Here is a 17,128-nt window from a genome sequence, read left to right on the forward strand (position 1 = left end):
CAAACACTTGTTTGTACTACACGTTGTTGATACTGAACGTTGTCGTCATTTCGTGATTTTTGATCGTACTCGCTATAAGAATACGTTTTTCACAACAGCTATCAATGCAACCTAGTAGTCTGTTAGCTATGTCTATTCCCCAACCAGTATGAAGGTTGGAAAGAAAGGTAGGATTATCGTGTTAGTCAGAGGCTACTCTTGACAAACAAGACGGCGGGAGGACGGTCTTTTAAAGAACCTTTTCTTCTAGCGGACGGTAAGCCCCAACTAGAAACAAAGCATAATCCTTTCCTTTTGCGGTTTGGTTTATTATGCAGAAATATGATAGTATCATTATCATTTTTTGCAGTATTCACGAGAAAAAACGAGGCGAGATCGAAACCTGCACGTTTAGACTCGCAGGTAAATACATCTTCGTTGGGTATTCGTTTTTTAAATGCAAACCCCAAAACGCACACGTGTACTGACGCTAATCGTTTGTCTAATATAGGTTTTCTCTACGTGATAGCAAGTTTGGCGCTACACGCAGGTGAGCCTCACCACATATTCATATTTTCAAAATAACGCATTTGTAATTCATCTTGACAATGTAGTCACTCGGGTTTCTTTATTCTTTTTATACCGCAGACCTGTTATTCACAACGCTTTTGCAGGTAAAAAATACCTTGATCATGATGGTGTTTAGATAATTTAAAAAGTGCAATCGATTAGTATGGGAATTTGACATGGATATATACCCCAGTTTTGGGTTTTTTCGCAGATATCCGCATGAAACATTTACATTAAAAACACACAGGGTACACACTACCTCGTAGGATTTAGGTAAGCATGAACAAAGTGAAGTTTTTTGGGATACAAAAGATTTCATAACGTTAAGGTTGTACAAATAATATTCTCCTTGTTTGTATCTTCTTTTTTTCACAGACCCCTGACGAAGGGGCATCATAGCCCCGAAATGCATTGGGTTGTCCTTTTTATTTATTTTTTGCTTGTTAACCTGTGTTTGAATTACGTTTATGTGTAAATTTTATGACATTGTGGAAAATTTTGTTTCGTATAATTGATGACATTGACGAATTTTGTTGTGAAGCATAATAAATTGCATAAAGATGAAATGCACATAATGGTTTAAAGGAATAATTTAAGTCACGTAGTGCGTACCAGAGTCCCAGTGATTTACAGCACTGGGCCTTATACATAGAATGTCAAGAAGGTGACACATGATCTTTTGTCATGAACTTTAAAAATACTGGAATAGGATTTAATCAAATATGATCTATCTTTCTACCTTGAACTAAATAGAGACATAGGCAGAGCTTTCACTGTTCTAACACTAGATAATCCTTTACAAAAAGATCAGACAACTCCTTAAGACTTGCTCTATGAAGTGGCCCTTCAGAAAATTCCTTCTTGTTGTAAAATGTAATAGGCTCTCTACGTAGCACAATGGTGGAACTGTGCACCAGTCACAGAAAACAACCCTGAACTCTCCTCCCTTTCCTACACATTCCTGTCACCAAATACCTGAACAAGAAAGACCATGAAACAACTTTATTTAACCCACAAAAACGTGAACTTTCATATTGAATTATTACTTGGTATTGAACGCAACCCTTGACTGCTTCATTTTATCACTTCATCTTCTCTCTAAACTCTAGATTATATTTTATTAAGACGTTTACAATAAAAAAATATTACAATACCAAACATTCTTATAAAGCTAAACATTTGCTATAAGTATTACAATAGCCTGCATCAGTTACAACTAAGATTCATGATGGTCCAGCTGTGCAGTGTTCTTTGATTGCAAGGTCACAGTGCCGAAGTCTCTCATGCTGCTACAGAACAGTGTCAGTTGATTACAAAATTACCAAATTATAACACGTCGTTTCTTTTTTTTTAATTTTAAGAGTTTGATATAGCGTTGGCAAGACCCAGGGGTACCAGAGCGCTTTAAAGAACAAAGACAGAGACACAGACAATAGACAAGTCAGTGATTGGAGAGCATTGATTATAAAATACACACTTGATTGAGGGTTGGGTTACAGCAGTTAGTGGAGGGGGAACCAGTAATATTAGAGAAAGAATCCAGTGGTGGGCTAGGTGTTGGACTCTGAGGGGTTGAAGTGTCGGCTGAGGAGAAGAATTTGCTATTGTCTTTTGAAGCTCATAAAGGGGGGGTTGGTCCTGATATTCACTAGCAGGGCGTACCTGATTTTGGGTGCATTGCCCAAAAGGGAGCATGTGAGGGCTTTTTGTTTGTGTTTTTATGGTGTGATGAGAAGCAGAGAGTTGGTGCTTCTAAGATTTCTTGTATGGTCAATCTTGTAGAGTTTGGACGTAAGGTAAGCTAATTTCCTAGTGTGAAGGAATTTGAGGTTGAGGCAGGCCATTTTTAAGCAGAAACGGCTTAGATTGGGAGCCATTTAAGATTTTTCAGGGAGGGGCAGATGTGATTGTGTCTTTTAGCTCCGGAGACCATTCCTGCTGCTGTATTTAGTGTGGCTCATCAAGGGGGCGATGTATAATTTTGCAGAGCCAGTGAGGGTGGCATTCCTGTAGTCCAATCTAGACAGTACATTGCTTGCATGGTAGTTTTCAGATCATTCGGGGAAAGAAAGGATTTTTGTGCAGGAATCTCAGGTTGTAGAGTGCTCTCTTAGTTAAGTTTTTATGTGTTAGCTTATGCTCAAGCTTGGGTCATTAGGTGACAGAGTTGGAAACGTTAGTTTGCAGTTCAAAGCATCAATGGGGTTTATCTACTCTTGGATTTGGGTGGTCAGTCCGTTGTTGTAAAGGAGTCGAATTTCGGTCTTATCTTGGTTGAGTTTCAGATAGTTGCGTGAGAGCCAGTTTTGGACTTTAATGAGAGTGGAGTTAAGTCATTTTTTACTTCTAGTCAGGCTATTTCTAGGGAGATCTGAGTGTCGTCTGCATAGAGGTGGTAGAGAATGTTTGCTTGTTTGAGTATGGTGGTGAGGGGTTCCATGTATATATGTTGCAGAGTGTAGCTGAGAGGACTAAGCCTCGGGGGACACCCCTGGTTATGGTGGATGTTTCTGAGGTTTAGTTGTTGATTTTTATTGGTTGGGAGCAGTTATGTAAATAAGAGGGGGACCATTTAAAGACCAGGCCATGAACTCTGATCAGTCTTTGGAGGGATTCTAGAAGCAGCTTGTGATTGACTATTTCGAAGGCCACTGACTGATAAATGCTGTCTACTCATCCTCCTAGATCAGTGTCCAGCGACTTGTGTATTTCATATGCTATGTTCAGTAGGGCTGTAGTGAGTCAAGAAGATTGTTGGAGTCAATGTGTTGGGTGAGTTGGGAGACAACACATTTCTCAAGTATTTTAGCCAGGAAGGGAAGGCAGATCTGAAGTTGTTGAGGCCGCCTGACGTAAAATTGAACATTCATTAAAAGACATTGTCAATCAAAGGATGTTTTTCACTGGTGTTCGTCCTACACCTACAATGTAATCTATTTTGAATAAGAGGGCATGGACGTATGACAAAAAGATGGAATATCTATCTATCTATCTATCTATCTATCTATCTATCTATATATATATATATATATATATATATATATATATATATATATATATATATATATATATATATATATATATATACACACCTTCTTAAAGTTATAAAAGAGACATTATAATTAAGGCTTAGTCCGAGTGTTAGCCAAAGCCAGCATGGGTCTATACCTTCATGCTTAAAACCAGGGATAAAACCATATCTAAAATCAACTCTGGGTGTACACGAAACCGTACTGAACCAGACCTTAAAGTGGAGGAAGACTATACTTGCTAGACGGTTTTCGGTAAATACTTCTGTTAGTCGTGAACTACACTCGGCAGCAACTGGGAAGGGTGGATACATTTTGGGGTGCTGATTAGAGTTCCGATTAATTTACAAATTAATGTACTCTAAGGTACTGTTTGAAGAGCTATAAATGCCAACCTTATATCCAGTGGCTAGTAAGTGGGGCAGCCTGACTGCTGCATCAATGAAATAAGTGCTTATGGTCTTTCCTAATTTTCACTGTGTCAAACCTTCTCACAGGAAATCGAAACCACAAGGGGTTTCAGTACTACTAAAGGAAACATTATTTCTGGGGCAGCCATAAGGGCTAAAATGGCTACTTTTAGAGATTTCAAGAAACTGGTGGACAATTAGGTGGATTCCCCTTTAAGCAGTATTCAATTCCCTCACTGTAGGAACTTCTATTCAGTGATCTAAACATAGGGCATAGCCAGAATTTTCTATGTGGTAATAACATTTTGAAAATGCAAACTACATGAATAAGATTATTTTCGCATGTGAGAGAGTCTGCACTGTTTGTCCTTGTGGAGCGTGTGCTAAAAGCGACAAGACTAAAGCAGTACAGAAAGCACCATTATCTCCAGTGGAAGTGTTAACCAAACTATGGAGCAAGCTGGCCATGGACATCATCGGGCCTATGCAAGAATTGGGAGAGAGGAGACGATTCATGCTGGTGCTAATCGATTATACAACACATTGGTTCAAACAGAAGTTTGTCCACTCCGTCACCACAAGGACTGTGATTGAGTTTTTGAATGGAGTGTTTGTTGAAGAGGGCATTCCAGTGACTTTGGTTACAGATAACGGAGTGCAATTTTGCTCGGAAGAGATGCGTGCATTTCTCCAGGGTTTGGACATCAAACATGAGACCACTGCCCTATATTGCCCTAAAGCCAACGGTTTAGTCGAACGAGCAAACAGAATCATAAAGGAACATATTCAATTAGCAGCAACCAATGGACATAATATAGAGGTGTCCCTTAGAAAGTGCCTGTGGGCGTATCACTCCTCCCCAAATATGGTCACAGGCATCTCACCCTTTGTAGCGCTGCGTGGGCGTGAACTCTGCACAAAGTTGAATCCCAGTTGGCTGAGTGGGGGTGAACCCAGGGTAGCGGACCAGGGGGCAAGAGCAGTGAAAGTCCAACTCCACCAAGATAGGTACAAACTGTGGTATGACACTAAACATGGGGTGAAGGACTCTAAGTGGGAGGTAGGTGATAGAGTTCAAGCCAGGAAGAACACCAAAGTGGGAGTTACCAAAAGTAAATATTACATGCCTTGTAAAATTGTTAAAGTGCTTAAGAATGTGGTCCAACTTGAGAATGGCCAATGGTGGAGCTTTGACAAGATCGTGAAGGCACAAGAGTAATGTTCTGTGTTCTATTCTTCTCCTTTATAATGCTATGGTACAGCCCCATCCCCTTGGGAATATTCCGTTATTTGCTTTGTATCACCCTATGGAAAGGAGATGTGTTGTAATTAATCTCCCAAATGGTATGTCCCATCACCCCTACCCCTTTATCCTTGTTGGTTTGCCCCATCCTGAAGCTTGCCATGGAATGTTGAGACACTCTCCAGTGAGGAGAGTGGATGGTTAATAAACATACTTGCTTTCATCCTTCCTGGTCTCTGGAGATTTATATTTACAACAGTCTGCACTGTTTGTCCTCCTACCAATATGCTTTCAAGGGGATCAGCCAAAATCTTAATCTCATCAGCTGCTTCTTCAGGCCTTGAGACAAATGGGCTGAGACAAGTACACTGACAGATCTCCGGGAGTATATAAGTTAGCAGCCCAACTTCCATGGAATTTCTTCTTCAGAGCCTTCCTTTTGAGATCGCCAAGATATTTTTTGCTAGCTTTTTAAAGAGTTTTGAAGTCTGTTTCGGCGAGAGATTGGCGCACTGTATAGCAGGGGCTTCTATATTATTAAACGAGCTGTCCAAGTATTGTGACCATGAGGAATTCTCCTGTGTTTCTGCCAGCCAAAGAAATGTTATAAAGTCCCAGCAGTGACCCTACCACGGTTGTCTGGCTCAAGTTGGAGCGACTAGAATGAGTGTCAGGGAATGTTGTTGTAGTTTGCGCACCACTAAGGGAAGTAGTGGGAGAGGAGGAAAAGCGTACGCAAATAGTCTTGACCAGTTCATCCATATCGCATTACCCTTGGACAATGAGTGTGGGTATCTGGTGGCAAAGTTTGGGCATTTTGCGTTTTCGTGGGAGGCAAAGAGGTCTATCTGAGGTTGTCCCCACATTTGGAAGAACGGATGAAGAACTTGCGGGTGAAGCTCCCACTCATGGATCTGCTGTGTTTGTCGACTTAGCAGATCTGCGATAGTGTTTTGTACTCCTGGCACGTGTTGGGTTAAGAGGAAGATTTTTAGCGGTATAGCCCATCTCCATATCTGCTGAGCTAACTGAAAACTGCAGAGAGTATGTCCCCCCTTGTTTGTTTATGTGGTACATAGCTGTCATATTGTCTGTGCGGACTAAGACAGCCTTGCCTGACACTTGAGTTTGAAATGCTTTCAGAGCTAGAAACACGGCTAGCAACTCCAAATGATTGATATGGAGTACCTTTTGTTGCGGTGTCCCCCTGCCCTGCGTGGTGTGCTGCAGTAGATGGGCTCCCCAGCCGGAGAGCGATGCGTCTGCTGTCATGACTATTTGGGGAACTGGCTCTAGAAACGGTCGTCCCTTGGAAAGGTTGTTGGTGTTCCACCATTGTAGAGAACGATGAGTCCGACCGTCTACCAACACTAGGTCTGTTAAGTGACCTTGAGCCTGGTTCCATTGGCGTGCTAGGCACTCTTGAAGTGGACGCATTTGCAATCTTGTGTGAGGTACTACAGATATGCAAGATGCCATCATTCCTATGAGTTGCATGAACACTCGGGCTGGTAACGAGTGTTGTGGTTTGAATTTTGTTAGGAGAGTTTGTACACTTGTTATCCTGGCTGGAGAGGGATAAGCTAGTGTTAATTGGGTGTTTATTGTAGCACCAAGATATTGTTGCATGTGCGAGGGGTGCAGGTGCGACTTGACGTGATTTACCGTGAATCCCAAGTCGTGAAGCAGTTGAATAGTAGCTTGAGTGTTTTGCACACACTGTTTGTGTGAGCTGGCTTTTATGAGCCAGTCGTCCAGATATGGGAAGATGTGAATGTGCTGTCTTCTTAGGTGTGCCGCTACTACTGCTAGGCATTTGGTAAACACCCTTGGCGCTGTTGTGACTCCGAATGGGAGCACTTTGAACTGGTAGTGTTGTCCGTCTAGTACAAATCTGAGATATTTTCTGTGTGCTGCATGGATGGGAATATGAAAGCAGGCGTCCTTGAGATCTAGAGTGACAAGGAAGTCGTTTAATACCAGTAATGGGAGGACTTGTTGTAGTGTGACCATATGAAAATGATCTGACTGTATGTAAATGTTTAGAGGTCTGAGGTCTAGGACGGGTCTTAGAGATCCGTCCTTCTTTGGTATTAGGAAATATAGGGAGTATACTCCTTTGTTTTTCTGATGCTCTGGAACTACTTCTATTGCATTTTTCTGAAGGAGGGATATTACCTCCTGTCTGAGCAATGTTAAATGTTCCTGTGACATTGGACGTTGCTTGAGTGGTATGTTTGGGGGGGTAGATGTTAGTTCCAGACAATAACCTGATTGAATTATTTGGAGCACCCACCTGTCTGATGTGATGTTTTCCCAGGCTGGCAAGCACTGTTGAAGTCTTACCCCAACAGGAGTGGAATGGGGATGGGGGAAGGGAGTCATTGGGCAGGGGTAGAGGCAGAGCGTAAGTTGTTATTTTTGCCTCTGCCTTTGTTATTGTTACCCCATACCCACCCCTTTGGTAGCCTTTACTGTAGGTAGACTGTGTAGGGGCTTTGTACGAGGTGGAAGCTGTGTTTGAAGTATATCCCCTGGTGGCACCTCGATAGTTTGAGCGACAAAATGAACGTCTGGGAGCCTGCGACTGCAGGGCTACCATAGATTTGGCGGTGTCTGTATCTTTTTTCATTTTCTCTAATGATACATCTACCTCGGGTCTAAATAGGTGTTGTTTGTCAAAGGGTTGGTTAAGAATGGCGCTTTGTACCTCGGGTTTGAACCCTGATATGCGCAGCCAGGCGTGTCTGCGGAGCAAAACGCTGGTGTTAACTGCCCTAGAGGCCGTGTCTGCTGCATCGAGGGCACACCTAATGGAGGTGTTTGTGATGTTTTTACCCTCCTGGATGAGCTTGTTTGCTCTATCCTTGTACTTGTCGGGGAGGTGCCTCATTAGTGACTAGCTCATCGTAATGTGCCCTGTCATATCTAGCTAGCAGTGCCTGTGTATTGGCGATACGCCACATGTTTGCTGCTTGAGACGCTGTTCTTTTGCCTGATGCGTCAAGTAGCTTAGACACTTTATCTGGTGGTGCAGCCTCACCCGAAGTTTGTGAGTTTGCTCTCTTGCGTGCGTTGGAAACTACAAGTGAGTCTAGTGGTACTGGGCCTTTAATATATGCTGGGTCTGATGGGGCAGCTTTATATTTTTTCTCTATCCGAGGGTTAATGACCCGAGTTCTGACTGGGTCTTTGAAGACTTCAGGAGCATGCTTGATCACTCCTTTAAGCATGGGCAAGATAGGTGAAGGCCTTTGTGCATTGTCGAAAGTATCCATAAGGAAGTCTTCCTCAACAGGGTCTGTATAAATGTCTACACCATGATAATGTGCAGCCCTGTGAATTAATTCATTAAACCCTATAGTGTCTTCTGGTGGGGAAGGCCTTGAGGGGTATATGTCATCCTGAGGGACATTTGGGACATCTGGGGTAGTATAATTGTCCCACGGGTCTGGGGATCCTGTGGGCGTTGTTGGATCAGGTGTGTTACCCCCATATCGTCAGAGCTATCATCCCTGTGTGGTGTGATAGGAGATGCTGGAGAATGCTGTGATGGTCGTGATGGTATAGGTGAAAGAGAAGGGAAGGCAGTCTTAAGGGAGAGGTAGCCATGTCCTTTTTCTTTGAATGCGGAGCTGGAGCTGGTGTGCCCAGTGGTCGCTTCTTGGTAGCCAAAACTATGTGTCCAGTAATTGGGTCCTTGGCCAGAGTGTTTTGAGCAGGGTCTGAGTAGGATAAATCCACTGCAGGGGATTGTTTTTTGGTGCGGAGGAAGTCTTGTGCACTGAGATGGCTTGCTTTGTTTTTTTGGCAATGTCTTTCACTGGGGAGGCAGCTGTCTTTTTCGGCTCCGAAGCTTTTTTCGTTTCCGAGTGTTTTTTCGGTTCCGGTATAGTTTTTGGATCCGATGACCTTTTCGGATCCGATGATCTTTTCGGTTCCGGTGGCGTTTTGGAATCTGAAGCGGGCTTGCTTGGTTCCGGCCTGGGTTTCGGTGCCGAAGGGGTAGTGGTGTGCTTCGGTGCCGATGACTTGGAAGTCGGGCCGTGGTCTTTTTCGGTGCCGGTATGTGTGCGCTGGCACCGTGTGAAGGTCGACTTGAGCTCGAGTCGCCTGAAAGCTTGGTTAGCTTCTTAGCCGGGCCCGAAGGTGGGGCAGTAGAAGCGGTTTGACGGTGTGCACCCGAGCTGGAGGGCGAGGGTGTGACCGGGGCCTTCTGTGTCGAGGAGGGGTCGGGGTCGACGGTCTTACTTACGACCCACTGCGCTGGAGTGATGTCCTCGGTTTTGGAATCGTCCGCTTCAGAGCTGCTGTTGACGTCATGCTGTTCAGGGACGTTGACGCCCTCCTCGAAGATGTCGTCCGGAATCGGAGCTGAAGATCTTTGAGCCATTGTTCTCCTCGCTCTTCGGTCCCGGATAGTCTTTTTTGAGCGGAATTAGGCACAACCTTAACAGTCTTTCACCTCGTGCTCCGGAGAGAGACAGAGGTTGCGCACCTCATGCAGGTCGGTGTGGGGAAACTTCGACCCACATTGAGGACACTTTTTAAATGGCGTCCTTTCCATTAGCTGGAGTTGAGGCCTAGGTAGGCCCGAAGGCCGTCGACGACGACCGGAATCGAGATCCTCGATGTTTGAAGATTAGCGTTGACTGGAAAGCGTTCGAAACTAAGTTTTGAAGTTTTTGGTGAGGATTGCGCGCCGAAGGAAATCGGTTCCAACACAGAGCGCTGGAACACATCCGTACCCGGTGGCGGAAAAAAATAATCTGGGGATGGAGCCGATGCCCATGCGCAGTATCATCCTAAGGAGGAGTCACCTATCTCGTGACTCCGAAAGACTTTCTACAACAAAACAAACTGCAAACATCTGGGCCCAACACTAGGTGGCCATCTATGCATAGTGTGTAATCTGCAGCTCATATGCCTCGAACATTAATTTGTGATTGGAACATAATTTACGGACATTTTTGAATTAATGTTTTGTGTGACAACGTTTTCTACAAGGGTAACAGGGGATACAGGTTCACCTAGCACATGGCTGACACTGTCGCATCCCTATGAGATGTTCAGGGTTACAACCCTGTCAGGTAGTCTACCGATTATAATGCGGCCAATACACTGTTATAATGCCCAGGCAACTGTGAATAAACCATCAGACTCTATGGAAATAAAGGGGATACCAAAACCCCAAGTTCCACCCCTCCCAGAAGAAAAGTACAAACCATTTTCTTGAAGTTCATGAAGTAATTTGCCTGGTCGATGAAGAAGAACTCCAGTGCCGATCTCCTGAGGTTATACCTACGCAGATGGACCTCTCGTAGCTGGGACAATGGCCGTTTGAAATCATAGCCGATTCCTGGATGGTGAGGATAAGAGGAAAAAAGGTCAACAGTTGGTTTTGACTGCATTAATGATTATACCCTGCTCAGCTCTGTGTGGATGATGCATCTTCAATGAACACCGCCTATGGGTGAGGAATGTGGGAATCTGTTTTCTGAAGTCAAGTCGCCTAGAGCTTTAATACCCTGCAGATAAACATCAATGTATTGGGAGGTGGATGGCACAAATAGTGGTTACATACAGATGTCCAGGTTTGGAGCCTTCCACAAGTATCTGAAGCCATGAAGTTAATCAGACAACCGCGGAGTGGCAGAAGAAGCCACAGATGACACAATTTGTTCTCCTCTGCAGTGAGAGATCTGCAGGTGAATGGCAAAACCTTGAGCAGGATATGCTATGGATTTACAAAAAAAGCGGCACATAGAATACATCCACCACCTCTGCCATTTGACAGAAAGAAATGCAGAAGTGAAACGTTTAAAAAAAATATTAAAAAGTGTCTGGTCTTCTCCCTGGCAACAGAATGGATTCAATTCCTGGGATACGCTGGCTACCTCAGTTTCCCCAAAATTGTGAAAAGAAATCAGCCTGTTTTTGGCAAGTGCATTCCCAGATTACCCTTTTCAAACTGTCATCCTGCCCCTAGCTATGTTACATAAAAGTTAGTTTAACAAATATTTTAGTCTATGACAGTTCAACACATTTCACTGTCCTGAATATTGATCAACTTTCTTTCTCTCAGCAGTTTCCAAAACCCTCTAATCTCAAACTCTCTTAAAAGTAGCCAGTCAGTTCATCCCCCATATTGATCTCAAGTCAGTATGGCTGATGACTGTGATGTACTTCAGTAGACTTCTGAGACGCTGCAGCTCCCAGACCCAAGACCCGAAGAAAGAGGGTTTGTTTGATTCTCACAGGACCACGTGTCGCCTTCAAGCCAATCCACCAGAAACTAAATTGGTGGGGAAATCTAGAACACAAGTAGACTATGCAGCAAACCAACCATCCAAAAAAGACTCTCAGCAATGAGGAAAAGCAGGGTTACCTTCTTCAGTCTCCTCTTTCTCCACACTGCAGTCATAGAAGTACACGTGCTGCGTGGTGATCTCCAGCCGACCTGGGATCACAGCCACGATGGTGATCATCTCGCAGTCTTCGGAGATCACAAGCTTCTCCTTCTGGCTCTGCTCTTTGGGTTCATGCCTGGCGAAGAAAGAAGCAAACAATACAATATGAGAGCACACATGAACAAGCAAAGCAGAACTGTTGGCTTTCAACAACTCTGTGGGTACGGTGGACCTCTTCAACCAATGCAACTTCAAAGCATTTAGGATACACCCCAAGATAAAACTATTCGCAGAAAACTAGCAAACCTGTACAATAATGAACACCCAGCGCTTTTGCAAGCAGAACCACTACAATGTAGGCGCTCCGCTATTCAAGTACCCAAAGGGAAAACAATGCCCTGACTAATTCATGCCAACGGAATACAAAGCTCACATTTCTACAGCCCGTTACATTCTAAAGGCACAATTCATTGTTAGGACAAGGCTACTCTTATTTTATTTTATTTCAAATGATCTCTTCATTTCCAACAAAGTATCCATTCTTGAATGTAGCATATGCCTGAAAAAGTGGACTTTGAATAGAAGACGGTAACTGAGATCAGAGTAAGAGGAGTGGTGTAACTACCGTGTCCAGACAAGTTACCATGTCAATACCAGAACATCCAATGGTGCAGTTAACATAAGACAAATACAATCTGAGATGCACTGGCTGGGGCACAGTGGTTCTGCAAGAATCGGTGCTAAGTTACAAGAATGTCACAAATTGTCCCAGCGGGTCAAACCACAACATCGGCGGTAGCTTTATCAAAGTGCTACATGGAGTGAGACATGTCATCTCAGCTAGAAATCCAGGGGCTGTTATATGTTTGCTTATGTGTGCATCATCACACTGGACAAGACACGGCCCAGAAACCTACTCTGACACCCTTGTGAATTAATGGGCTTTTGCCTTATCTATGAAACTAAGGAACTGTGTGACTACCAAAGGCAAATAATATATCTTTCCCTCTTTTTTGGGTTGCATTCTAAATGTATTCCAAGAGAAGAAGGCAGGGAACATTAGAATAAATGCCTATTTGCTTAAGCACATTCTTTGGAGATTTCCGCACAATCTGCCAGTCGCAAGAGAATCCTTAAGTGTCGCCTAAATATTTCACCCCTCTGGAGTGCATACAATCAGTACTTTTGAGGTATTGTAACTAATTTACTTACAGCTGCAAGCCTGTGGCAAAGATGCAGAACAAAGAGAACATGGACAAGAAGATTAGGAACAAATAGAATAAGAAATGGCAGCACAAGAATAAGACAAAAAGCATCAAAATAACAAGGCAAAGGTCAAAAAAGTATAAAAAGAAAAAAAACAAGAACAAGAAAATGAGGAAGAACAAGAAACACAAGAATGGAAACAAGTTGAACAATACAGCTGAACAATACAGCAAACCAAGAAGGAAATACAATAGTAAGATCAAGAGACATCTGTAGTGGTAACAGAGGGAAGGAACACACATAGGTTAGTACCAATATTATATACCCACACAAAAGACCAATATGCACCCAGCTGTGGGCAATACAACAAAGAAATATCCAAGTAAAAAAACAACAGGCACAGTGCCACACGCAGAACCAAAATTTAAAGACAAATACAAGCAGTAACATATAAAAGCAAAATAAGCCATATTAAGCAGAAAGAAAAGATAAAAAATACAAAGGTAAAAGCAATGTTTCAAAACTAGCCACACTCAATTGAGTAATTGAGTAAACTGCCCAATGGCAAATCTGTAACTGGTCTAATCACTTAAAAGTATAGAGCTCTTCTTCTTCCTTCAGTCATTATGTTCTTACTAGTTGCATTCCGTGGCCACATTCAGTACACACATTGCACAAATCATTAAATATAGCACAATTGAACACCTAGGTAACTTTGTCATCGGTGACAGCACGTTATAGAGAGCTTATGACACAATAACTTACCTCTAATAGGAAATGAACACTCCTACTGGCATATACTAGTTTAATAAAAGCCAGAAGTGACCGCCCAGCAGTAACTGTTCAACATTTAGCCTGCAGGTGGCAGCAGCTACCCACATATATTGCATCACACACTACGTTATGGTAACATGTTTTTTAGGTCGAGCATTCGAGACCCCTTGTATATACTTTAGTATATACTTATATGTGAATGTACTGTGTGGGTTCTGGAGATCAGCCCTAGGCCTTTTCTGCTTCCACTTGGGGACTTTTTTTCTGTTCAACTGACTCCATTTAACTGTCTTGATAGAAACGACCTGTAGAGGTCAGTTAAATACTAGAATCCATTTAGTATTCTCTAGATTCCAATCCATAGAAATTGTCTTCCACAAGCACCCGTAGACAATAATATTTTGTTCAAATCTTATATTTTCAGTGATATGACCACAAAGGTCCTGATTTTATATTAAAAACAGAGCTTTGGACTATACCATTTCCAGCTGAAAGGGAATATTTCTCTCCATGTGTTCCCATACCTGGCGTGTCACGCAGTTCGGTGCTTACTTTCCCTCCAAGTTAAACAACAGTAGATGTTTCAGCACTCAGGCTAATGGGCTGCATAGCTAAATACATATATGGTCCCAAAGGTGAGACTGATTGCATTGCGAATGCTAGTTTATATAGTTGAATAACTTGGTTTTGCCCACTGCTAAGTAATACAGTACTGGAAACTATTTGAAACCAGCAGGTCACTTTATGAAAGCCTTATAAAGGCTCTGGGTCTTCAACCTAGTGTCTCGACGTACAGTCATGGGACTCCATGGTGGCTTGCAATGCTCTAATAATAATAAATGTACAGCTTGTGTTACATTATCTGGTGTATGTTGTGACAATGCAACATATATTTTTACAAAAAATCCAAAAAAGGCATACCGGAACAAATAGTGAAATTGCAGATATGAGAAAAGGTGGAAATGGCGTAAAACATGTCAATCATGAGGAAATTAGGGAGTGGCCTGGAACATTATAATTATGCCTATGTTTGTGCCACCACCGGTCACATTTCAGAAGTTTCTGTGGCTTTTAGAAACAAAACAGTCAAACCAATCTGTGGAGTTATTGATTACTGCAGTAGCCTTTATGTACTAAAAAAGGCGTGAAACTACACAACCTCTCCACTATTTCAACAGTCACTGAAGGAACAGAACACAGACAACATGCAGAGGACAACTTACTGGTTAAGGTTATCCAGAAACTTCAGATCCTCGTCCCCCAGTTGGTCATCCTCCATCTCGCTGACCTTTGCTTCTTTCGCTACAGCCAATGGCAGGGGCTCTGTGAGGTTTGTGAGGTGATCGCCTCCTGACAAATACAAAGATTGTGTGAATTCTGGCACATCATCGAGTCTTATCTTCCAGCAAAGTGTGACCACTCAAGTAAGAACCGTGCACATGCACAAGCACCCATTTAACAAGAAAAATGACTGTAGTGTGTGACAGGGCTCGCTGAAAAGGTAAGAGTGGGTGGAATATGGGGCGGAACTGATCTCAGATGGCCTTGGAAGAACAGCTGGCGAATGCCACTAGCCTGATGAATCGAGAGAGCCACCCAATGACACTTTTGAAGGCCTTCAAGGCGGCCACTAAAATGGTCACCTAATGAAAATGCCATCCAAATCAAGTCAAGTCAAAGACTGCTTTATTCGATTTTGATTAAAAAAACCATAAAAGCACGATAAAAAAAACAATTTACATTATAAAAAATTGACCATAAAAGTTACATAAACATGACTATGAATCATTATAATACAATAGAAAAAAGCAGCTCATTTTAGGTACATAGAATTTTTTTTATTTTTTTTTTATAACTGGCTCAGACAGATTAATTATACATTAAATCATTGTAATGCTATGTCTGATTACAGCTTTTAAAAAGACGACATGAGTAACATAATCAGTTCTTCCTCCAGCATTTGAAGCCTCAAAAATGCTGCTCTACACTGTCTAAGACCCCACTTTTTCAGGATAAATATTAAAAATCTTTTCCTTGGCAGATCATAAAATTTGCAAAAAAGTGTGCAATGTAGCGTTGATTGAGCAGATGTATCATCACATGGACATGGTGACAAGTTTTTAGACCAGGAGTTAACCTCTGGAAATTTAACCAGTCTAAAAAAAGTCCCCCCACGAAAGCGTGCGAGTAGCATGCGTGAATAACAACTTTGGACCTGTGTTATATACGGTTGAATTCCCTGACCTTGAAGCATCAGATGGTTCTCCATAACTGATGTCTTACATTTCTCTGTAAGCCAACGCTTGTTTTCTAGAAAGTTTAAACAAATTTCTTTCAAGTTCTTCCTTGATACAGTTTCTAGACAGTTTGGGGAATCGAAGTATTCTGGATAACCAATATCATAAGATAGTTTCTTTACATATTTAATACAGGAAATCCTGGTAACCCCCTCTAAATTAAGGCAATCCTTGATTATATCTCTGTTAAAACCGGTCTCATCCGTGGACCACACCTTATGCCATAAAAGGAGGGGATTAAGTTTAATAAGGTCCGATATATATTTATTTTTATTTATTTATTTTAATGTTTTATAGAGCACGAGCCTGACCAGTGAGGGTATCAGAGCACTTTACACAGTTACACGGTAAACAAGGCAACAAAGCAAGATAAGAAGGCAACAAAAATTCAAGTGCAGAAATATACAGGGTTTGGGGAGGGATAGGGAAGATGAGGAGCATAGGATACAGTTATAGTTGTCCAAGTAAAAGCAAAAAACAAAAGCCACACAGAATTACGTATCAGGGCGAGTTGGTAGGCAGCGGAGGAGGCAATAGTTAAGTATTCGATAGGCACACTGTGGTAGGTGCAAGCATGTCTTTAGCCTAGAAATTTGCCGATGAAAAAGGTTTTGGTCTCCTTCTTGAAACGTAATAGAGAGGGGATTTTTCGGATGTCCGGCGGGAGAGAGTTCAAGATTCTTGGTGCTGCTCCGAAGAATGCCCTATTGTAGGTTCTTTTTTCTGAAAGCGAGCAGGTTGGAGCAGGAGGTTTCGAGCGGACCGGGAGTTCCTAGTTCCCCCAGACATCACCAGTTTCTGCACCTAGGCAGGGGAGATTGTGTAGAGGGCCTTGTGAGTGATGCAAGCAATTTTCAGTTGTATTCTGGCCTCCACAGGGAGCCAGTTTAGTGCTTTCAGATGTGGAGAAATGTGGTCAAATTTCCTGGTGCCTGTGAGTAATCTTGCGACCGCGTTGAGGCAGGCTTTTAGAGGAGCCAGGGAGATTTTGGGTAAATCGGTGACGGTGGAACACCCATATTCCAGTCTTGATATGACTAGTGCTTGGACTGCCATTTTTAAGTCTAGAGCATCTATGAAGGGTTTCAACTTCCACAGGTAGATCAGGTGGAATCTGGCTGATTTAGCCATTGAGTTGATGTGGTCACGCAAGTTCAAGTTGCTGTCGAGGAGTATGCCCAGGGATTTGGCAGAGTTCACAATGGTCGGC

The 17,128-nt window shown here is 42.7% G+C and overlaps 1 protein-coding gene across 1 annotated transcript in view; it reads right to left on the minus strand.

Annotated features, from left to right (window-relative positions):
• NBEAL2 (neurobeachin like 2) overlaps positions 1–17,128 on the minus strand; it is a 682,983-nt gene that overhangs the window by 113,277 nt on the left and 552,578 nt on the right. Inside the window, exons 35-37 of the mRNA XM_078662556.1 lie at positions 14,845–14,971; positions 11,620–11,777; positions 10,457–10,590 (exon numbers count right to left, since the gene is read on the minus strand). Coding sequence (XP_078518682.1) covers positions 10,457–10,590; positions 11,620–11,777; positions 14,845–14,971 — 419 coding nt within the window. The remainder of the gene's footprint in view (positions 1–10,456; positions 10,591–11,619; positions 11,778–14,844; positions 14,972–17,128) is intronic.

The sequence above is a fragment of the Lissotriton helveticus genome, chromosome 10 (assembly GCF_964261635.1).
Source record: "Lissotriton helveticus chromosome 10, aLisHel1.1, whole genome shotgun sequence".
Taxonomy (NCBI): domain Eukaryota; kingdom Metazoa; phylum Chordata; class Amphibia; order Caudata; family Salamandridae; genus Lissotriton; species Lissotriton helveticus.